We start from the raw sequence: 23,727 nt of genomic DNA on the forward strand, positions 1-23,727 counted from the left end.
AGGACAAGAGGCAATGGGCACAAACTGGAATGTAGGAAGTTCCATCTAAACCTGAGGAGGAACTTCTTTCCTGTGAGGGTGGCAGAGCCCTGGAAGAGGCTGCCCAGGGAGGTGGTAGAGTTTCCATCTCTGGAGACATTCCAAACCCGCCTGGACACGTTCCTGTGGGACCTGCTCTGGGTGGACCTGCCCTGGCAGAGAGTTGGACTAGATGATGATCTCCAGAGGTCCCTTCCCACCCCATATCAGTCTGTGATTCTGTGAAGGTTCATGTATGAGCATAGCAGCCTCTGGTTCCAGTAGCACTGTTTGGTAAAGTGCCTGAGTGTGACTTTTCCCACGGTGTGATGCTGAAAGTAGGGAAGTTCTTTGATTCCTGTAACCAAGGGAAACGTTATTTGTCGGCATGTTTGTTCTCTGCTCTGCGCTGTGGCAGGAGGCTTGGCCGTACACTGCTGAAACCTGCTGGAAAGAAAAGGTTCTGCTAATGCAAATGCTGGCCTTAAAACTGTTAGATAAAAGGGAGAGCTGTCTTATGAAATAAAGTAAGAGGAAGGAAGCTGACAAGGTCATTTTTGCGTCAACTGGGACAAAAATGAGGAATCTTGTGCATTTCTGGGCTGCTTTTATCCTCTAGAGCCATTTTCTCTGTAAGCAACAAAAATGTAGTGGATAGATGGGAATTAACACATATTACAGTGTTAATTTAGAGGCTGTCCATTCTGCTTCCCAGTTAAGGTCAATTTGACCTATTTTTTTTTATGAAAAGACAGTAACTACAAGTCTAAAGCGGCATCTCTCTGCTTCCTGGGCTTGGGCAGGCGAGGGCTGAGCCTGGGAGGGTGCGGGGGGAGAGCGGTGGGGCCGTGGGGGGATGCAGACACAGGGATGTGGCAGCACTCATGTCCTTTGGGAGTCACAGGGGAACGGGAAAACGTTAAATACCACAGTCTCTTATTTTCTCAGCCAGTGAGAGAAGGAAAATCGTGACGAGAAAGCTGTGTCTACAATAGAACCATCTGCAGTTAGGAAAGCAAATGCAGAAACACAAACCAGAATATATTTTACAGTCCAGTTGCAAAAAAAGGTGATGCAGGTCTTTCAGGTGTATACTTAAAAGCTTTCTTCCTTGTCCTACTACTTATTAGATAAATCATGAGTAAGATAACTGGGTTATGTCGGTAGTTTTTCTAGTAGTTCTAAAGTAAGAATGAACGTGAAAAGGAAGACAACTAAATAACTTTAGTATTGTAATTTTGCTTTTAAATAGATGAAATATACTGTAATATATGTATAAATAGATGCAATATACTGTGAAATACACTGTAAGGCTGTTTTAAGTAATTTCTGCTCAGTACTATTAACACATTCCATGCAACTTAAAAGATGTTATCAAAAAGTAGATCATATTATTTTATTTGTTCTGTACTGTAAAATATATGTATAAAGAATTCTTAAAGGAAATATTTAGCATTTTGGCATAAACAGGAATTAAATGTGCTTTGTGCTTACCCAAGCTCTAATTTTGCTGTATTTCAGCCTAACTCAACAGTCAAGGCTGCTGTAAAATGTATCCATAGTAACTGAATGCAAAATGTTCTAAAATCATATACAAAAATATCAGATTAAGTAAATACTTAGTTGGTTGATAATAAATAATAAATTAATTAAATACTAAGTATAGTATAGTAACCAGAGCAGAGTTCACCAAAGTGTCCCTCTTTAATGCATCTTGCATCAAAAAACGGGAACTTCCCTTTGGTGAATTTGTTGACATAATTTTACAGCGTCTAAAACATGTCCAAACATATCACTGTATTCCCGGACACTTTCCTGATAGAAAATTTTCTGAAAGTGCTTTGGAGTCTCTGCTGATTCCTTCTACAAGGAGACCGAGCACCTGAAATAACGCTGTCTCGCTCCATCATGCCGGGCGGGAGCCACACGGAGCTCTTCAAATGAAAATGCTGCAGGATGGTCCTATTTTCTGTCAGCAGCACTTTCTCATCAGAAAACACCTTTCAAAGTCTTGCAAATATTTCTAACATACTGAAAATATTTGTGTGCTTAACCTACAGATCTTCACAGTACCGTTTTATAAAATCAGTATTTTGTTTTCTCTCTTATACTGTTTGATTAAAGATTATTATTTACTGATTCCCGTTTCCAGGATCTTTTGAGCATTTAGAAATATTGGGCTATCTCTGGCCAGTATTGCAAATAATTTTTAATATTTTATCAAAGCTTTGCTTTGTACTACAAAAACAGAAAAATCTGTTTTGTTCTCATGAATTTCTGGTAAATGTTTCAAAGCCATTTGTGAGATTCTGACCCAGTTTCTTATGTTTGAACAATGTCACCAGCTAGATGACAGGGTTGTCTTTTGGCTTGAAGAACCAATTAAGACAATTTTTATTACTCTGTTTGGATAAAAATGTGCTTGATCTTTACTGGCTGTAGCAACATGTAATATTCCTGTGTAGTAGCTCGGATGGCGTTTCACAGACTGTGGCTCTCAGTAGCTCCGTAGCGTTCTGTTCTGTAATTCTGTAATTCAAATACTCTGTATTTATAGCCCCAGGCGAGGCGTTCCCATTGCCAGGGATGTTTTCACTCATTTTGCACCCAAACTGACACAATTAAGATCAGTGGACAGATTCCCGTTGGCTTCAGTGGGTTTTGAATGAAGCGTTTTGTGCTTCAGTGTTTAATTATGCTGTGTTCAAGTAATTTCTCAGAGTGGAGAGATGTAATTCCCAGTTCTCCATCCTGCTGGATGATGCTGGAGCTCAGCCTGGATGGGGAGAGAGAGGCGGCTGCTGAGGGAGGAACCACTTGGAGAGTGGCGGTGGGAGACTGATGAGTCCCAGACATCCCACCAAGGACCCATCTTGCCTTGGACCTGTTTGTGCCACTGATCAGCTCTTACCTGGCAGGATCTGAGTGACTTGATGCCTCTAAACCTCTTTTCTTTAATGTCCCTTTTCTGTGTTGTTTATAAACTAACCAGTGTGTGCCCCAGCCCCTCCTCCTCCACACACTCCTTTAAAATTGGTATTTTTTCCAATTCCTAGTTATTTTTTTATCCATGTGAAGATCCTCTCTGGTCACAGAGCAGGTTAGGTTAAGAACTTTCAGTGAAGGACCTTTGTACATACCTCTTGGTAGACTCTATTTTCCGGCTCTTTCCTACTCTCGACTCTTTCCAAAGACTCCAGAAATATTTTGGGTCATCCCTACTCATCACAAAAACTGTCCTGAATTTCCCTGGTGTGTCATATTTGTCTGCATATCCCCTCGTTCTATTGTTTGAAAGAGTTCCTGGTAATTTGTTTGGTGCAGTTGTCAGTCACTGGGCTGTGGTTTCCTTGGTTTATCCGGGTCTGATTTACAAATTGTGGTGACGTTGGTGACACACTTCCCGGTCATCCCGCGCTGGAGCCCCGTGAGGGAGGTTTTGTGTGTCCTACCTGCGTGTTGTCTGAGCTCTTAGCTGTGGGTGAGCATTGCAGCACAGGAGCCTCCCCAAACTGAGTACAAATGCAGAAAATTAATTTAGTTTTCCTTTTTTGCCCTTTTTTTTTTTTTTTCACTGAGCATTCCTTTGATATCTTTTCCATAGACTCTGGCAGGCTTCCCGCTCCTGCAGGGGCTGAGGAAAGATTTGTTATTACTTTTTATGCCTTTTTTTCAAATATTTGTGAAGATATTTTCTGGCCTTTTATAGGTAACCATTCTGTTCTATTTTCTTTATTTGGAGGTGTTTTCATCTTTTTAAAGGATGTCTTCTAAGTCTCCTAGGTTTCCTTCTTTGCCATGTTGGCTTTGGATTTTCTCAAGTCCTTTTGATGGGTGATTTTGCATTCCTTTAAGTGTTTTTGTCTTCTCCCAGCAGCGATTTATGGTTTCCCCCTGTTTGGTAAGTGGATTTTGCCAAATGTGCGGAGATTTCAGGCACGAAGCGCTTCTGTTTGTCTTAACATACATTGGTACAGAAAACAAACTTCCCCCAACCATTAGTTAATTTCTGGAAAGTAATTTCAAACTAGTTGAGTGAAAGTTCCCAGTGGGTACAAATACAGCGGTCGTGTTTGTGCTGCCCACGCTGCCGGAAACAGCTTTTGTGCTGCGATGAGTCCCCCTTAAATCCGGCGGCAGGCGCTGGGTTCTGCCGTCAGCCTTTGGGCTGGGTGGCTTCGGTTCCGGCTGCGCTCGAGACCTGCTGCCCTGTTCCTGGATCTTTAGTTGTAATAAATGCACTGTTAGGCTGTAGGTCTTCCAAATACAGTCTGATATTCTCCCCAAATAAGTGAAATCAAAAAATTTGTTTTCAAATTGGATGTAAATCCAGAATATTGAAAAGGATATGGTGCTGTTGCCCTTCTACCAAAGGGCAGCTGGTTAAATCCTAACATTGTTTTTCCAGGGTGTTTTCACAGAATCACAGAATGATACGGGATTGGAAGGGACCTCTGGAGATCATCCAGTCCAAACCCCTGCCAGAGCAGGTCCCACAGGAACGTGTCCAGGCGGGTTTGAATGTCTCCAGAGAAGGAGACTCCACCACCTCTCTGGGCAGCCTCTTCCAGGGCTCTGCCACCCTCACAGGAAAGAAGTTCCTCCTCAGGTTTAGATGGAACTTCTTATGTTCCAGTTTGTGCCCGTTGCCTCTTGTCCTGTCCCTGGGCACCACTGAAAAAAGACTGGCCCCATCCTCTTGACACCCTCCCTTTAAGTATTTATAGGCGTTGATCAGATCCCCCCTCAGTCTGCTCTTCTCCAGACTAAAAAAACCCAAGTCCCTCAGCTTTTCCTCGTAAGAGAGATGCTCCAGTCCCCTCATCATCTTTGTAGCCCTCTGCTGTACCCTCTTCAGCAGTTCCCTGTCCTTCTTGAACTGGGGAGCCCAGAACTGGTCCCAGTGCTCCAGATGGGGCCTTACCAGGGCAGAGTTTTTTTTCCCTCAAAAGTGATAAGGCAGTTAGATTAGGGAGACTTCACATTAGTACAGACTATATTTTTCATTCCATCTTGACTGTTTTCTGGGAGTATAGCTTGGTTTGTGTATTAGTACTAAAGACCCATCATAGACCCATTGATGGTCATTGCATTGTGCTTCAAAGGAACCAGGAGATTCAGGCTGATGAAAGAAGCCTCACAGGAGAGAAGAAGGAATCAGTAAAAAATAAATATCTTACAGCATAATGACACCAGCATATTTAGGAAGCAGAGCCATCCTTGCCCTGCCCTAGGAAGAGTGCGGTCTGACTTTCTGGTCTTAAAAAATAGCCTGACCTAGACTAGCTAGTCCACAATTTAATATCCAGCCTCAAATCTAAATTACCAATTTCCCTCCTTTTTTTGTGCCAAGCATTCTAGGAACCGTGGCACCTACGCAGAGCTCAGAGATGGTTCCCCTTGCTGAGATTCGTCCTGTTGCTTGTTGGCAGGCTGAGGACTTGTGGTCACGTCGGGACAGTGCAGAGTTATTACACTAATTGAAGTAAATCTCCAATTCTTCAAACAAATCCAGTAGCTAAATTTGCAGCTTAGTCGGGAAAGGAACGTTCTGAGCACATTTCAAATGTAACAACAAAATCTTTTCATTTCTCCAACAGTCGTATTTAAGCCTGGTCTGGTTACTGCTCCTATGGAAGCTCATTAATTTGCATTGAATTTTATATTTTCTGAGCTTAGTCTCTGTCATAAATATTCATTGCTCTTCACAGCAACAAATGTCAGCAGACCTGCCACTCCTGAGCTGAATGTTTCGGAACATTAACATCCTATTGAATTCCTGAGAGCAATCAAGAATATTTCATCTCTCAGGAAAGAATCTGGAAAATACACCCGTGCTGTCGCTTGCACCAAGCAGACAGACAACCTGTCTATATTCTTCTCAAAAATCTTTGAGTAAATTAAAGTAGTTAGCGTGATCTTTGCTCTTTGAGCTGTTTGGGCTGAGGAAAACACAATTTTTTCGGATTTCTTTCAGTAGAGATTTGTAAAATTGAAAACCTGTAGAAGCGGCATTTGTCAATGGTGAGTCATTAGTGTCTGTGAAACTCTAGGTGCTGGTAATTGATGAGAAAATACTTGTATTTGTTGTACTCATCCCAATGACTCATTGTTTCGCAACTGAAGCTGTGGCTTCTCGTCTCTTCTTTGGTTTTCTTGACAGTAGGTGTTACAGCTATTGTTTTTCTGCAACACCTTGCCGTTAGGAAATAACACACAATGGAGTCTTTTAGCCTTGAGAAGACTGAGGGGGGATCTGATCAACGCCTATAAATACTTAAAGGGGGGGTGTCAGGAGGATGGGGCCAGTCTTTTTTCAGTGGTGCCCAGGGACAGGACAAGAGGGAACGGGCACAAACTTGAACATGAGAAGTTCCACCTAAACCTGAGGAGGAACTTCTTTCCTGTGAGGGTGGCAGAGCCCTGGAAGAGGCTGCCCAGAGAGGTGGTGGAGTCTCCTTCTCTGGAGACATTCCAAACCCGCCTGGACACGTTCCTGTGGGACCTGCTCTGGGTGGACCTGCTTTGGCAGGGGAGTTGGACTAGATGATCTCCAGAGGTCCCTTCCAGCCCCATATTCTGTGATACTGTGAGACATAACCGAAGGGGTGGGTCCGTAGCAGCTCACGTGAGGGAAAAACAGGATTTTTCTTGGTCTTCAGCGATTGCTCAGAATTAATTTGCTTTGTGAAGAGTAAAAGCTGTAGATCAAGTTCTCAAGTGCAGCCTCTAAAATTGGAAGAACTGTGTAATTCTGAAGACAACAGCAATGAAAAACTGGCTGAAATTTAATAGGACAGTCTGCAAGGTCTTGTACTGAGGGACTAATAGGAATTTATGTTATAAATTAGGGGTTCTTCAGTCAGAAATCATGTTGGAAAATAAAGATGAGTTTATTAGTAGGATGTAAAATGTCTGTGAGTCATCGATCTAATAGAGCCGTGACAATGCAAAATGTTCTTTGTCAAAGTATTTTCACGAGAGACAAAGCAGAGTTTGTGACATCGTATAAAAAATGAGGGAGGCCTCATTTGGAAAAGCTCCAAATGACATGAGGATGAGAAAGAGCTAAACAAGGTCCTAATTGGGTAGGAGAAATAATGAATGCTGAGTGTATTATATGGGACGGCCCTAAATACAATGCGTTACTTAATCTAAAAAAGAGAATTTGAGGGGAGAGCTGTTAGTGGTTGTCTCTACACACACAGCCAATGTAGGCAGCTTGGAAGAGAGCTGTTTCTTCTGCCTGGGCAAGGGGCAGAGTTGTGTGTGGTCAGCAGAGATACAAATGGGATAAACTGGTCGTGAGAGGGAGGAATGAGAGGTTTCCAAAGCGTCACGAGTCGTCAGTACCTTCTCCCTCCTCCTTTTAAGATTAAAGAACACCACTTTGCATTTTGCAGAAAGAGTGGGTCTTCTCCATGCCATGGAGGTGGGCAGTGGGAGCAGCGCCCGGGCCAGTCCCAGTCCCACGGCCACTGGAGGAGGGGACCTCCAACTCCACCAAGTTGGCCCGACAAGCAGGACACGCTGGCAGGGACATCCAGGCTTCTGGTTTTCACCAGAAAATTGTGGAAAGATTAAAGTTCGATGGCACATGTTGCAGTCCCGACGGTTCGAGGTTGTTGGTGCAACCCAACATCAAACCTGCTCTCTGCATAAGGCAAATTTTGGTGGTTTTGAAGTAAACTGGCTGAAATCAACCAGAAAGGGCAAGTTTTCATCACAAATAACTACATTGTAAGATTCTTTGTCTTGATCAGCACTTTGGTGTTCCTTTGAAGATGTTTGAGTGCATTGTTCTGTTGAGTTTTGTTGTTTCAAATCAGTATATTTCTGAGAAATACTTATTTTTCAATTATCTCTGTCCTCTCGGTTTGCAATTGTTTTAGTGCAATCTTCCTGCATTGCCAAAATATTACATACCTGTAATTTTACTCCTGGTTTGAGTCAGGAATAAAAGCACTTTATAGATGATGATGATAGGGTTGGGCTTTTTTCCTTTTGTTGAAATTAGCCATTTTGTATTGATGTGTTTTCAGTCTTGAAATGTAGACCAATGTTTTGTAGGCTTGACTGCATGTTTTTAGGCTTTAATTGTAATAAAATAAAACTGTGTGAAAATACAGGCAATACGTTTAGCCACACAGCCTTATTTCTGAAAATTGCTGCTAAGTATGTTTGCTGTCGAAATTCAGAGTCTACTTGAAAAATCATTGTTTAGACTTACCTGGTGTATAATTACATTATATTGCAGTATAATGGAAAGCTGGTAATCTTCTGTTTGGCTTTTTTTCTGCAAATGTCTCAAGTTGTAATGAATCTCTGGGTTTGAACTGCCACCATTTACATTACAACAGTACTTCTGTGCATTCTAGTTCCACAAAAGGGTGGTTCTCAAAAATTCTTTGAAAAATAAGCCTTCCTGGTTTTGTGTGATGTTTTACTATCGCTGCTTGAATATCTTCTTTGATAAAGGGCAATGGATACGTTTTCTTCCAATAATTCGAAAGCACAGAAGGTCAGTCTCATCTAAAACTCTCCATGAAAAATATATCAAAGCGTTTTTCCTTCTGGGTAATGAGTGAAGGTGTGAAAACAATCTTTTTGTGCACATATACTGAAGTATCTTCAGAAGTAACAAAAACTTAAGGGGGGGGGCATGGGTGGAGAATCCCATTTTTCACTTAGAAGAATTTACTCTTATGAAATTTCATAAAATGGAATTCTTTCTTCCTTTGAATTCCGAGTGTATTTTTATTTGTTCTGTAAATATAATGTGAAAAATTGTTAATTTTCTCTAACATTCTTCTTTTCATTTCTTTTTTTCCCCCAAAATTTAGAGATAGAACCATAGAGAGTAGAAGCTCTATAAGGTGGTGGTAGGCAGTATACATGTTCCTTTTTTCCCTGCCCTGGGTAATTAATTAATTAATTTTATTTTACAGACTGATTAAATAAAAAATTTTATGATTTATGAGTTATTTCTTTTATTCCCTGGCCAATCACTTAGCAATGCTATAGCTAGTATGAGCCAGAATATTCAATGCTGCCCTGGGAATGCCAAACCTTTTATTAATTCCACTGCCATCCAGTCCAGATGAATCCCTTCTCATATAGCTACAGTGTGTGTATTGAATGCTGACATTCCTCTTAAATAATCATTTTGGCGTAATAACTGGCATATATCACTTTGAAGCATCTTTGGTGATTTATCAAAATACTGTTTGAAGCACTGTCAGGTAAAGGGATTTTGATGCTGCTCCCTCTTTCAATACTCTTTGCTTTGACTTTTGGAGAGAGGTATAAACATTTCCAGGGTTTTGCAGTGTTGGGAGACTGCGGATACAGCCTTGAGTCTTCCTTGAGTTTCATCTCAGTGGGAATGAGCCAAAAAGGGATTCAGAAAGAGATTCACACATTGAAAATGCCATGAGCCGTTACCTTCTTCAGATGGGAAATTTGCTGAACAGAAGTGATAATTATTATTTCCTTTAACCCGAAAAGAGAGTTGTAAAAAGCGTTCTGGTGACTTAAGAACATTAGTCCCTTTGGCTCGAATATCATTTATAGTCTTGACATCCTTATCGCTTCCAAAATCCCGTTTTAGGAAGTAGATTTGCTAAAATCGCAGGTTGCCTTAAGTGTGTTGAAGTCAGTGGGACAGACAGTTCATATCAGCTGAGAATCTGTCCAGAGGCATCTAAATATAGGTTTAAAAGCTTAGCTTTAGCCTGCTATGTTTTGAAATGCTGTTCCTTCCTAGTTCATTATAAAGATGTAAACCGTTTCCCACACTTTGAGATTACAAATATTTTCCTCATTCATGATGACCTGTTTTCTTCAAATAGTAACTCTGGCTGAGTTTAATAAATCACATTCCAGAAGACGTACTACTTTGGCACTACATTATTAAAATATTGCCAATATTTTAATAAGCAACTACTACTATGTATCTTCCCTTTAGGCTTTTTGAAAATAAATATATTTGCTGCTCAGAGAAGATGCAGAAAAATGTATTGTATTGTTTTCTTACTGTAAGAACACTTTTCCAGCACATATAGTGGGTTGAACTTGTCTGAGAAGTCGTCTTAATTGTTTTTGTCTAAAGGCAGCAGTGGCATTATTTCGGCCATATCTCCAGTAAGTGACGCTCTGGGAGAAGGTAGAGCCAGAACTCGGGTATCGCGGTGCCCACACGCCAGGGCTGCTGCTGCCATCGAGGACAATCCTGATATCACTTAAATTAGTGGTTAGCGCGCGGCGGTGTTCATGCTGTGTCATTTTAATGTGGCAAAAAGGGAGGACAGAGCAGAAATTAGAGTCCTGTTTCATACACCGAATGTTTTTGTATTTATTTGTTTCTTTAAAATGTCCATTTAACAGATGCAGAAGTGACTTATTTCTTCAGAAGAGGTTATATCTGGCTAGAAGGGTTAAATTTCAGATAAAGACTTCATGGCACGAAGTGGTGGGAGGGGAGAACATTTATAACCACGGAGAATCACCCCAGCCCACCTTCCGCTCATTTTCTTCCTAATTATCCCAGAGCCCCGAGCTCCTCCCAGAACAACCGGGAGCTAAACACACAAAGGGTTCGCTCTGCCGGTTATTAATGGGATCTAATTTGGTCGTGCTCAGACCCCATGCTCTGCTTTCCCAGGTACGGTTGGTTTATGGGATGCAAGGAAATTGCTCCTTGCGCTCAGAACACCTTATGTCGGTATCCTTTTAATTTTACTTGATTGGGAAAAGAAAAAAATAACCTACAGAGTGAAAACGCCTGCGCACAATTCAACCTGCGAGAGGAGTGAAGTAGAGAGAAGATGACTGCTGGAACGCAATGAGAACAGGACGGGCTTTTACCTGCCATGACCATCGGAGACCTTTTCCTTTCCCTGCTGGAACAGGAGACTACTGGAAGCCCGTGTTTCTCGGCTGCGGTTCTGGTGTGGCGATGGCTTGCAGGTAACACACCTCTCCTCCAGCATCTGCCTGCCCTGCCCTCTGTGTCACCCTCCTGCCTGAGCTCTCAGCAATGGCTCGGCCACCCTGGGACAGGGTCACTTCACAGGTCGTTGGATTAAGGATGGATGGTTCTGAGCTAATCACCTGTAAGGATATTTTTTAGCTGTTGCCATCCTAGAATCATAGAATCGTCTAGGTGGGAAGGGAACTTTAAGATCATTTGGTCCAACTATCAACATAGCTCTGATAAAAAAACAAAAGAAAACCATACAAAAAAACCCCCCACATCACTAAACCATGTCCCTCAGCACCACGTCAACCCATCTTTTGAATACCTCCAGGGATGGTGCCTCAACCACTGCCCTGGGCAGCCCATTCCAAGGCTTAATAACCCTTTCATCCTGATCCGTATCAAAGCAGCAACTCTACCTGCAGATGCTGTGAGCTGTGAATGGCCGTTTGTCCCTCCACACAAGAGGGAGGGGACCTGCTGTGACCTGTGTTCCTGCAGTTTTTATGGAAATATCTATGCCTTGTAGCCATCTTTGGAGCACGTGTGGCTTTTCCATGCTTCTCCCATTCCAGTATCTCCAGTGGACTGGTTCAGCTAAAGCTCGCAAGCTCCGCGTTGCAGTTTGCTTCTTGTCAGTGGATTGTGAAACAAATCCTAGAATCACAGAACGGTTTGGGTTGGAAGGGACCTTAAAGATCTTCCCTGGGCAGGGACACCTCCCACCAGACCAGGTTGCTCCAAGCCCCCTCCAACCTGGCCTTGAACCCCTCCAGGGATGGGGCAGCCACAGCTTCTCTGGGCAACCTGGGCCAGGCTCTCACCACTCTCACAGCAAAGAACTTCTTCCCCACATCTCATCTCCATCTCCCCTCTTTCAGTTTAAAACCATTACACCTTATTCAGAGTGTGGGAAAACTATCTTGGAGACCCTGTCAGTAGAGATCTTCCAGATCTTACAAACTGCACTTCTACAGTTAAAACTGCTGGATTTCACCTATGAAGAAATCAGCTGTTCTTCTGAGGGGGCGTAACTATGACTATAGACAGGTATTTCATCTGCGACAACAGAGGTTGTCCTTCTGCTCTTCTGTTTTCTGAGGTGCTCCTTGCCATCTCTGACAGCTTCTGTCCTTCTTCCTCAATTAATGTGTAGTTATTGAGTCCTGACATTTTCCATCTCAAATTCATCCTTGCCTTTTTCTAGCACATCCCCATTTTGTTTCTCTGGCTTTCCCTTTAAAAATAATCCTGGGTTTGATCTATGTTCATGCTGTCTTTAGGGCATATTTCAGTAGAAATAGGAATCAAAAGCACTACTAAATAAGAAAACTTTGTTGAGAGTAAAATCCTTTTACTCTTGTTTTTTGGGTTAGCTGATTCAGTTAACTTTTAGTCATCAGATATTCATTAACATTGTTTGAACTTGGTTCATCCCTGTTAATTATTCAGCATCTTAAGTTAGGTCTTCCTGCTCTCTGGCAAAGTAAATGGAAAAACGGGGCCAAAACTGCGTTTACAGTCTGGCAGGCTAAAACTGGGGCTGGCTTTAATTTATGTTCATTCATTCCAGGCAAAACTAGCACATAAGAGTATAAAGCATGTGCTGAATTCTTCAGAGATTTGAATATTATATTGTATATCCTGGTGAAACATAAGTTATTTTTAGTCAGCTTTTAGTAGTGGGAAACTTAGAGCCTGTTTCTCCTCAGTCTTCAAGATGGTGGAGACCCAGATCCCAAGAACTAGTCGTTTTATATTAATTTAATAATATGTTCAAGTTGATCAATACTGCGGTGTTTACAAAGCAGTTGTTTACTTTCCACTGTATTATTATGCTATAAACAAACAAAAAAATGCCAAATACATTATTTACCAAATACCAAATCTTTTGAGCAAAAGAGTGAGGTGCCCTTTGAGGCGGGGAACGAAGCCGTGGGTCTTGCTGAGCTGCGGTGGCTGTGAGGTTAGGTCACTCCAAGGGGTCCTGGGTCCATCACTGTGAGACAGGGGGTTGTCCTAGGACATGGGGCAGTTTTTATTGTCATTCTGTCACCCGTGTTACTGATATATTGATTCTTTGTCCAAATGCAGACATCTTGCAGCAAAATCATTGATCTCGTCAGAGCCACGGGTAGTTTCCGAGATGTGAATTTGGCCCCCAGGTTTGGTGGCTGTTATGGGTGTATTTACCTTGTGGCTCTCGTGTGCCAAGGCTCACGCTTCCCTCAAGGAATATTGACTCTGAAGTTCACTGACAGAATAGCTGTGTGTTTGCTGTTACTTGCATTTTGAATGTTTTTAACTAGAATTTATACTTTGAAATTTTGCAGCCATGAATTTTGTATGTTCAAGTTGTCCGTTAAAATCAGCATTTCCGATAGATACGAGAGTGAGAAGCACACATTAACTCATTACTTGCTGGAAAAGGGACAACAGTTTAGTTAAGGCCATTTAATCCATATTTTCTTGTATCTTCTGGGTAGCATTCCTCCAGATTTTTCGGAGATAAACAGCATGAAATAGAGAATTCCAAATGTTAGGTGGTAATTTTCCATTTTCTGTATCAAAGGATCCTTCAAGTAGTGATTCACAAGCCAAAAGGGACATTTCATGGTCATGCTGTGAATGTATAGTAGACATCAGGGATTACTTGGCTCTAAGAATGCAGTGTGTTCCCAAAGCACGGTGAGCAAGAACCCATAAACAGGGATCTACAAAGAATAGCTAATTATGTGCCGTGGGGGTGAAGTGTAAGGAAATTTGTGCACCAGGTAAGGTGGACTTTCATGTAGTTTAGTCCGGAAAGTAAAAACATACAGTAACCTTATTTTTGGCCACGCACACCAGTTATGAGGAAGAAGGTAAAGGAATCCAGAAAGTGGATGCAAAATAAAAAGAGATAAAAGAGGTGTAAAAAAAAAAAAAAAAAGGGATAAAAAATGTATTTGTAAAGTTTTGATATGGCCAGGAGCTTTGCAGTGGCCAATGAGATTTTCTCTGAGCTCTCTTCATTAGTGTAATGAGTTAAGCAGAAGTGGAGCCGAGATGAAGTTCAGAATGCCCTTCCCAAGGATTGGAAAGCTTTGCTGGGAGAGAAATTTGTGTGTGAACGAGGGCCAAAACTGTGAAGATTTCGCCCCTCTCTACAACCAGTTGAGCAAACCTTTCCAGTTGTAGAGTGATTCATAATTAAGAGATTCATTTTAGAGATCTGACCCATTTCCACCATAAACAAACCTGGTGGGAATTTAGGATCCAATGTGGAAGGCAGTATCTTAAGTTGGCGGTGTCTTTTTAAAACCCTTACATTTTGCACGCAAACATTTTTTCCCGAAATCAGGTGTCCGCATGTTTTTCTGATGGCAGATTCATGGAAGAGCTCCATTTCCAGTGTCTGTATGTGGGACTCTTGTCTTTGTGGTGCTTTTTATTTTATGCCTGTGATACAGAATTAGGTGTCACAGCTCTTCAGTGCCACAGACGCGTTGTCTGCGTTTAGACACCACCTGCACCAGCAGTTCCAGCTTTCGGGCACTGAAATTGGTTTTTCTCATCTCGGCAGCTGAAGATGGAGAGTGCCCTTGCCTGTGGCCCGCTGTGGCCCGAACCGCCGAGGACTGGGGAGTCTGGGGATTTTTGGGCACCAGAAGTGGCAGCATCAGGAACATCACCACGAGTAGACTGCGCTGAGGTCGTTCTCCCAAAGTATATTATGAAATCAAACGATGCTGGCACGCAAAGGCTGAGGGAGGCTGCCTCCTGGTCTGGAAGGTTTGATCCAGAGGAGTATGTTGGCCGGTTTTGCCCCATGCTGAACCCAATAACGCTGTGAACAGCCCTGCCTTTGCCCAGCAGGATTCCCCACAGGGTGAGGAAGGGTGCCCTCGGGGTTTTCTGCTCCCGGCTTCTCTCTGTGTTAATAACAGGAGCGTGTAAAAGTCAGAAATGAGCAGAACTTGTAGGGCTGACCGAGAGTCCTGGAGATAGTGAGCATGCAGAGGCTCCATTGCTTCAGCATTGTCCCGTGGGCTCCGCTGTCTTCTCTCATCTGTGGGCTGGTGCTAGAGACTGTAAAATCCTTGCTACCTCCTTCAATATAATTAAAAGTTGAAATGGATATTATTTTTAATAGTTAAAGATGAAATAGACATTCGTATACATATAATGTACAATATTTCACATATGGTCTCTATTTCAGTCCACGTGTGACAATGTTTTGTATCCTCAAAATCAAGTTTTAAACATACTCTGTTCTTTTGAAGCCTGGATTATATGTATATGTAGTCAATACTTTGTGACCGATTAATTCTTACTTTTGGTCCTTCGCTTTACACCATACGTGTTTTATATTCTAAAAATTATATAAGTTATCTTGAGATTCACTGTAAACTAAGACTGATTTTTCTTTGTAATCCATCAAGTGCAGTGTAAGTAAATAGCGCTTTGTGATTGTATCATGGAATGCTTTAGCTCTGGGTAAGATTTAACTACTCTGCAACAGGTAAACTATTAACGCTAAGGATTAATTTTACAATGGAACGTCTAAACGGATTCATTAATGACTTTAAAGTTACACTGCAAGGTTTAAAATGCTAAAGCTGGAAGAGACTCCTGAATGTGACGTTTTAACAACTTTGAAATAAAGGTTAGTGTGTACAACAAGAGTGTGAGAAAATATTATTTGAAATGAATACAGCAGATAATCCAGTAATGCAACATATTTACCTTTATTTGCTTTTTATTTCTTCAGAAAGTAATGGTGTCCATTTATCATGAACTCAATTGAAGACAGAGCTCTGTATGTTGTTGCGCCAGGAAATAGAGCGTGTAACCGCTGTAACTGTCTCCGTCCTGTCTTTGTAGAAGTATGGCCAACAAAAAGCACACATTAATTCAGGAGCAGTATTATATTGCCTCTTTCTTTGTGCTTATCATGTAAATCTACTTGTGTCCCTGACACAAATGCTTTTCACTCGGGAATTTTTACCTATTAGAGATACTTTTGTTATTTATGAATACAGTTCTTCAGATGCGGGAATAATTCAGGCATGATTAGAAGTCTGTGGTTGAAAGTTTGGATGAACCTTCGTGCTGTCACCGTCTCCTGTCTGTCCAAAAGCTGGCCAGGGTTTTGATGGGAATACCATGATTTCATTAAAATCATTTGTGGCCGTTAACTCATTTGTTTTGCCAGGAACCGTAAACTCAAGGCATTTTCTTGGTTATTTGAAGTGTTTCCAATGTGCAGAAAAGTGTCTTCTAAATAAGGCAGCAAAAGCAAACATGCAAGAACATGAGAAAGTTATATTAGGCAATGATTACCATGGGTTACCATGAGTGGGATTACTATGAATTATGATTAATACAACCGAATTGTATAAGGTGAGTTAGGATTTATGGAATGTGAATGTTTTAAAACTATTGTGAGTGATGTTAATTTCTCACCAAGTATTCAGTAATCTCTCTAAGATACTCTCCATGCTGGTGTTCACGTATTTGTAGTTTTTTCAGTGCGATGTTCCATTATTGCATTTAAAAATAATTTTAAAACGATTCACCTTTTTCTGAACCTACTGTGAGGTCCACTTCAGTAGCTGAGAGTCACGTCTTCTCTCTGTAACTCCTGCAGCTGCTTATGAATGGAAGAGTAGATCCAAATGCAATATGGATAAAGATTTATGTGACATTTTTGGCTGTGAGTTTTATTAGCACATTAATTATATTACATTACATCATTTAAGCAATGAATATTTAACTAAGCATTACTCATAATTGCACCTTTCCTGTTCCACCTTTATAAAATGACCTCACATAAAAAATATAATTAATCTTTTCATAAGAAAAATATAAGTAATTACATGAAAGAGATAAAAATACCACAAGCTAATGAAAAATCTCATCTAAAATTCCATTGGGCACATTTGGCAGTGTGCTTTATCTTTGATATAGTACCAGCCAACTGAAATTAATCTGCCCCCATATAAATGTTAGAGTTTCTGAAACTATGGATCTGACTGTAGAGATTACACAAAGTGATGTTTAAAAGTTGCCTTTTATGATGAATTTATGGTAGTAGAAACTAAACCTTTTAAAGTAAAACCTTTGTCCAAAGGCAGAATGCGGTATGAAATACACAAGTTTTTGCCAAGTTGATTGTAACTTAGATTACTGTTCATTTCATCTTTTGAAGACTTTTAGAGTTTCGCATTTCAAAATTTTTAATTCTGTATATGTATAAACTGGAATTAGCCAGGAATTATTTCACTGTTTCAGTCACCTTTTGCTGTTCTGAAGTGACCAGTCACAGACAGAAATCCGGATTATTTCTCATTTAAAGCCCTTTACTCCCTAAAGCATGGTTGATACTAACTTTTGGTTCACTTTCTTATGATACGTTCTTGTTTGACTCTCTCTTTTATAACAACCAGGCTTGGTACCTTTGCTATGAGGAGCCAAAACACTTTCTAGTGGTTTGTAAAGAAGCTGATAACAAATTTAAAAATCTGTATCAAAAATGTCACAATTTATATGACTTTCAATTGCTTATAAATGTAACATAGGTCATTTTCCTTGAGCAACTGTGAAAAATTATACCAAGATTTTATATTATTTTTATATTTTTTATATATATATTAGATAAATATTTTATATTATATATTTTATGCTAGCTTTTCAGTTCAAGGACTTCAGCTCATGTTTCGAAGGCGGAGTCTATTGTTCTCATTTGCACCAGCATCAGTCTGACGTAATTCTTTTTGCAATAACAGTATCATTGGAGCTTTATTTTTATCTAAGCAAAATTTGACGGAAATTTTGCAAGTAAAAATTTCATCTTGAGTATCTCCTCGTCTGTTACAGGTCAATGCACAAACTGACCCAGCTGGAGAGACTTGATCTGGGCAATAATGAATTCTCTGAGCTGGTAAGAAATGCACCATTCTTTTAACAGAAAGCCTGTGTTTTGTGTGCTCTGTGTAGGGGGCATTAAAATTTGACTTAAAAAGCATTATTGTATTGTGGCCATGTGCTATGGTCCCTTTTGGAACAGAAGATGGATCGTGGTTCATGAGGTGACTGTTGATAATACAATATGCTTCATCTACGTCAAGGTCAGAGATGGGTCTCCCTCTGAGCTGGTTGCTACAGCTGGAATATTTCAATGTGGGATGACTTGTCCATCTCACTATAAATACTTTGTGTCAATGGGGTGTTAATTTCTTAATATCTGTCATTATATTCTGCAAACATTAGCAGTTGCTATTAGCAGAAGTCAAAATTGGACTCCAGAAGCAGTTTTTGTCCCTAACTCACCTCTAAGATGAGAATTCGTTTCCCTGAGATTTAATATCTTTCGGGAATTTTCTCTCATCTTAGCATAGAGAATAGTCAAGTTGCCGTTCCCTTTAGGTCTGTTTCTGCTACATCTCCAGGAGTCAACAATTCTCAGAAACAGTATGAGGGTGTTTAAACTGTTTTAAAAGGGGCTCGTTTTTAAGGAGAGCTCGCTGACTTCCTCCGGCAGGAGCTGTAAATATGTTAAGAGAAGCAAAACTTAGAAAAACTGCTGCCTCATCATTTTTGAGACCTATCACTCATAGGGCTATTCGGGAGGGCCTGTGCTTTTTTTGGACAACAAATTAATTCTGTGACACTCATGGTTGCACTGATGGGCAAAATAAATGTCTGCGTGGGCTTTATCCATGGACAGCCTGTCCGGTGATGGTTACCCCCGGGAGCTGGACCCCCTTTCCTCCAGAGACATAGAACAACTTGTAACAATAGTGCTGCTGAGTCAGGGCTTACAATTTTCTGAGGGTGATGTCTCCTGCAGATTTAATTAAAATTAAGATATTTTCACTTTAAGCAAATTTTGAAATGTCATCTAGCAGTAGAAGGCTGTAGCAAAGAGTCTACATCTGGTTCATAGACAGTGCACTGTTTTCTACCATTGTCGTTATAACCCTGTTAATGTTTACTAATTTACACTGCTATCTAGGAGAAAATAGATGGCTTTAACTCCGATTTTTAATTAAAACAAATTTTTTTTTCATAGTTAAATACAATAAAATTTTCAGAAGTGGTATTCGAAATTTTGATCAAAAGAAATTATATATATATATATATGCACTTCCTGAATTCAGAGTATGTCTTTGTTGGGGTTGGTTTGGTTTTGTAGTCTTTATTTTAAATGACTCCCAACATCATTCTGTGGTTTTGCATTGTAGCATAAGGATGGTAAATCAGGAGTCCAGGGGCCCCACGCTGCTATTAGCACCAGACTCCCTGGGTTGACTCATTTTTCAGGAAGCTGGTCCAAAAATGCAGGAGCCGGAATCAAATGCCAGATGCAAAACGGAAGGGAGGGAACCGCATGAATCTGCAGAAGTGTCATAGGAAAAGCGGTTCTAGCTTAAATCAAGATCACCTGGAAAAAAAAGAATCAAAAGGTCCTGTTTTTGTGGATTCTGAAAATTTGATTTGAGTTCCTTCTTATTGAGAAAAATACTGTGCGGAACCGTGGTGGTGTGGAAGAACTTCATTTCTTTGACAGCCCGTCCCTGGACTATTTGCGCTGGGAGACTGTGCTCCGCGCAGACACGGGAGCGATAGGCATGGGGTTACCAATAGCAGTAGTTGCAAAAATGAAATAATTCTGTTCATTCATTTTCTGGAAACAAGATTCCATAAATCATGAGATAGGTATGCGTTCCTAAAATAGAAATTGTCACTTCCCAAATAACAGCCATATTCGAGTGACTTAATGTCATCAGGGACGGGAACAATGTGTGCCGCAGGTCTCCAGGGAAACCGGAGCATCACACCACGAGGTGCGGGTCAGGGATCTGAAATCTCCCCATCTTTGAAGTGTCAAAAACTGGCACAGGAGGAATGATAACCAGCAATCGCAGTGCCTGGAAGGAGGGGGAGGATGGTGGCCTTCTATCTCGACTCTGCTCTATGATTCTATACCACTTATCAAAACATTAGCGAGACCTTACCTGGGTTATGGAATGCCATAATCCGTACTCAAGAAATTTCAAATCAAACTGTAATACGTACGAGAGAGGAGGTGGCTGTTGCCTTTGAGAAGGGTGTCTGTCTAATGAGGGGAATTTAAAAGAAAATTAAAGCTGAGAGGGGAAATGATGATTATCTCTGATAACCTTAGTCAGTGAACACTCAGGCGGAACGAAGAACCATTAATCATCACAGGAACAAATAGTATAAAATGACCATTAATTCATTTAGCCTGGAAAGTAGAGGTGGTTTTAACCGTTGAAGGAAAACAAAATTTCAATAAATTTAACCAAGGGAAAAGAAATTATCCTTGACATATTGACTAATCATTTTTTAATAGAAACACATTATGTGACAACATGGAAAAGCGAGGGATTGGGCTCTCCCGATCAGCAGGTTCCTTTTTACCTGGAGATGCACAGGGAGCTTCTCCCAGAATGTGCCATGTCACCTGGGCAACTGGAAAATCATATTTCTTATGGGAATTACAACATTCCAAGGAGCTCAGACCACTGGAGATAATTAGAGGTCTCTCTTAAGGTCCTGTGGTGCTCAACCGATCCATCTGTTTCTAGCTGGGTTGAAAGAATTCCAGTGAAATAGCATTACAGGCTTTTAAAATACCAGAATCTGATTCAGTCAGAACCAAATGAAATATTTAATATCAGTTTCTGGCAGACTCTGATAAAAACCTCTACAACTTTACAGAGCTAAGGCAAATTGAAAGTCATGTTTTACCTGTGAAAGTAGCGTTTCATGAAAAAGAAAAATATCACTTAGGCTGAAACATGGAGGTGTTTGTGACCTGATAGTTCTTGATTTTCACAGCCTAAATGAATAATAAATGGTTTGGGGAATCTCCTTTTTCAGTTTCCCTCACTACTATCCTCCAGTGTTGAAAAGAATAGAGCATCTTCGATTAAAGCTTAATATTGTAATTTTAAGGCTTGATCATTGCATAGTGTTCTTTTAACTGCTGAGTAGGACAATTGTAGACGTTAAATCCTACATAAATGCGATGTACCCAGGGAAGTGTTCAGCAATAGATATGCCTCTCTTAATCTACTTTTAAGTGTATAAATCATGCAAAAGGCAGCGTTTAGCGTGAGCTGCAAGACAAGATTTGGTCTTTCTTCTCAGTGCATTGTTTCTGAAGCTCCACAACTCTCACTTCTCATTTGCCTTGGTCATAAGCCGTGCACTCCCAATAGACTGTCTAGAACAAGAACTTGTGAGGAGTCCCTCTTTATAGTCACTGCTTTTCCAAAGGGTTCTTAAATTTTACAAGTTTTGAAAAAGAGCAACAGTGGTTAAATGGAATGAAATGAGCTCCTCGTGTCATTGACTCTCTGAAAGTCTGATGCGTATAAAAAGAAAAAAAAAAAGGAAAGTTAAGAAGGAGACTTGTTTTAAAGAAAACACTGATTTATATTTAACTTAAAAAAATACTGATTTATTTAACTCTCCATAATACTGTATTCTTTTCCTCAGCCTGAGGTTCTCGAACAAATACAAAATCTAAAGGAGCTGTGGATGGACAATAATTCTTTGCAAATACTACCTGGGGTATGAACATTTATTTTATGTAATCAAATTATTTTGTGATATAGTGAATTTTTTACCTTGCAGTAAATAAATGCATGTGCATTTTCTTGAATGGGTACGTATTCCTAGTTATATGGTCATTCATTATTATCAAGAAATAAAAGTCTCAGCATAGCCTTTCATATGAAAACATTTTAATTATTGTTTTATTACATGATGTTTTATTACATGATGGGTAATAGTGTCTAATTGGGTAGTTTTCATTGTGAGGGGAAATTATCTTGTCTTCTCAGTCACCATGCAATAACCAGCAGTTTTGTAAAAACCCACGTGTTTTAAAAAGGAAGAAGAAATATTAAATAATCTAAATAAATAAATAAATAATCTAAATAAACTTAAACTTAAAATAACAGATGCTACGTACAGATTCAACTACACTAACAGCAATTCTGAGTCAGGGGAATGAAGATCTATTCCTCTAGAAAACACCCCTTTTAGAAGTGGAACAGAAATTTTTAAAAATCTAAACATTAGGATTATGTTTATGGATTAGTGATATTTCTGAGTTGTTGCCACACCACGGTGGAGCTTTGATTTTCAGTTTTCATTGCCATAAATGGTTTGAGATTTTCCCTCTAAAATACCTGCGCTGGTGGTGACAGGAGGAAGGTATCCCCGTCATTAGCGTTCTGCCACGCAGGTGACAGATCCTCTGCTTCGCACAGCAACGCTCTTCATTGCTGCAGGGAAACTTTGGAACTAGGTCTCGCACAAACCTGCCGAGGTGTTGGAAGAAGAGGCGCTTCCTCTTTCAGCTTTCAATATTTGTCAATCAAAATTCAATTTTTTTGCATTGAGCAGTGACTGGGTTTTACCTTTAAATTACGTTCATCTTTTGCTTTGTGCTAAGCAGGATGTTTGCACAGGAAACAAACATTTTCAGTCACTATCCAAATATCCACTTTTTGAGTGCTTTTTTAGTGGGGAAAAAAAAAAAAGCTGATATTGAAACCACTTTTTGATACTGAAACCAGCTGGAGATCAGGAACAGCAACATTGCAGTATTGTTGCTGCGGTGACGGAGTAGAAGAAATATCAAATATACAAGAAAGAGTGGGCACAAATGTTACTCTCTCTCTTTTCTATTCACAAGGAAATCTGTTAATACTAAAATGTGCTCCCAACGTGGTCCTGCTGAGCTGTCCTCATCCCCGGAGAGGGGATTTGGAGTTGGAGAGGTTCAGTAGATCGTAGAACCCAATCCCAAGGGGCGTAATTATTTTCAGTGAATAATTCATGTTTCCTGAACCTGATTCTGGTAGACCCTACATGATGTTTTTATGAAAGCCTTCTCCAAAACAAGAGGTTTAAAACAGTTAAAATTAGCTTTAAATTTTGAGTGTTGAAAACAGAAAGGAAATACCTTAAGGAGTGCTGTTATGAGTAGATGGGAATTGTGAGTAAATGTCCCTTGGATCTGTGTCCAGCTGAAGAAACAACACAGCTGTATGGCTGAGCACTCAGACTTTCTGCAGATTTAATGAATCTGAAACAAATGAATTAGTTTGATGTGTGTCATTTAGTTTGGTACAGTTCCTTCTGCCATTATCAGAAGAGGGCTGTTAGACCACTGTCGATACCCCGTCAGTGAAATAACTCTCGTAACAAGGATGCTGAGATAACTGAATATAAGGCTCTATTACTATTGTTTGTCTTTAATTAACCTTAGAACCTGGCATGTGGTGTGCATCTGCTCAAGTAACGCTTTGTAACGTGCTATTAAGTCTATAGGGAAGTTAAAACAGCTCGTGTACCTGGATGTGTCAAAAAACAGGATAGAAACTGTGGATTTGGACATATCAGGATGTGAAGGACTTGAAGATCTCCTGTTGTCATCCAACATGTTGCAGCAACTGCCAGACTCCATAGGTGAGAAAAGCTCAGCATTTCTTGTAAGCTTTTACACTTCAGGATTTCATTTATATATTTTATTTTTTTTAATGAGGAGACATTATAATAGCTGGAACTGGAACTGCCATTAAATTCCAAAGGAGTTTGAAACATCTGTGTCTGGACAGTCCACAAAGACCATTTTGTAAAGTCAGGAAAAAAATCCATGGTTAGAAGGTATTGATTATTCTGCTTCGCTATTTTAATGAAAATAA

At 40.3% G+C, this 23,727-nt stretch overlaps 1 protein-coding gene across 1 annotated transcript in view; it reads left to right on the top strand.

Moving 5' to 3' along the window:
- LRRC7 (leucine rich repeat containing 7) overlaps positions 1-23,727 on the top strand; it is a 160,069-nt gene that overhangs the window by 84,852 nt on the left and 51,490 nt on the right. Inside the window, 3 exon segments of the mRNA XM_074151373.1 lie at positions 17,858-17,921; positions 21,509-21,583; positions 23,347-23,491. Coding sequence (XP_074007474.1) covers positions 17,858-17,921; positions 21,509-21,583; positions 23,347-23,491 — 284 coding nt within the window.

The sequence above is a fragment of the Numenius arquata genome, chromosome 8, assembly GCF_964106895.1.
Source record: "Numenius arquata chromosome 8, bNumArq3.hap1.1, whole genome shotgun sequence".
NCBI lineage: Eukaryota > Metazoa > Chordata > Aves > Charadriiformes > Scolopacidae > Numenius > Numenius arquata.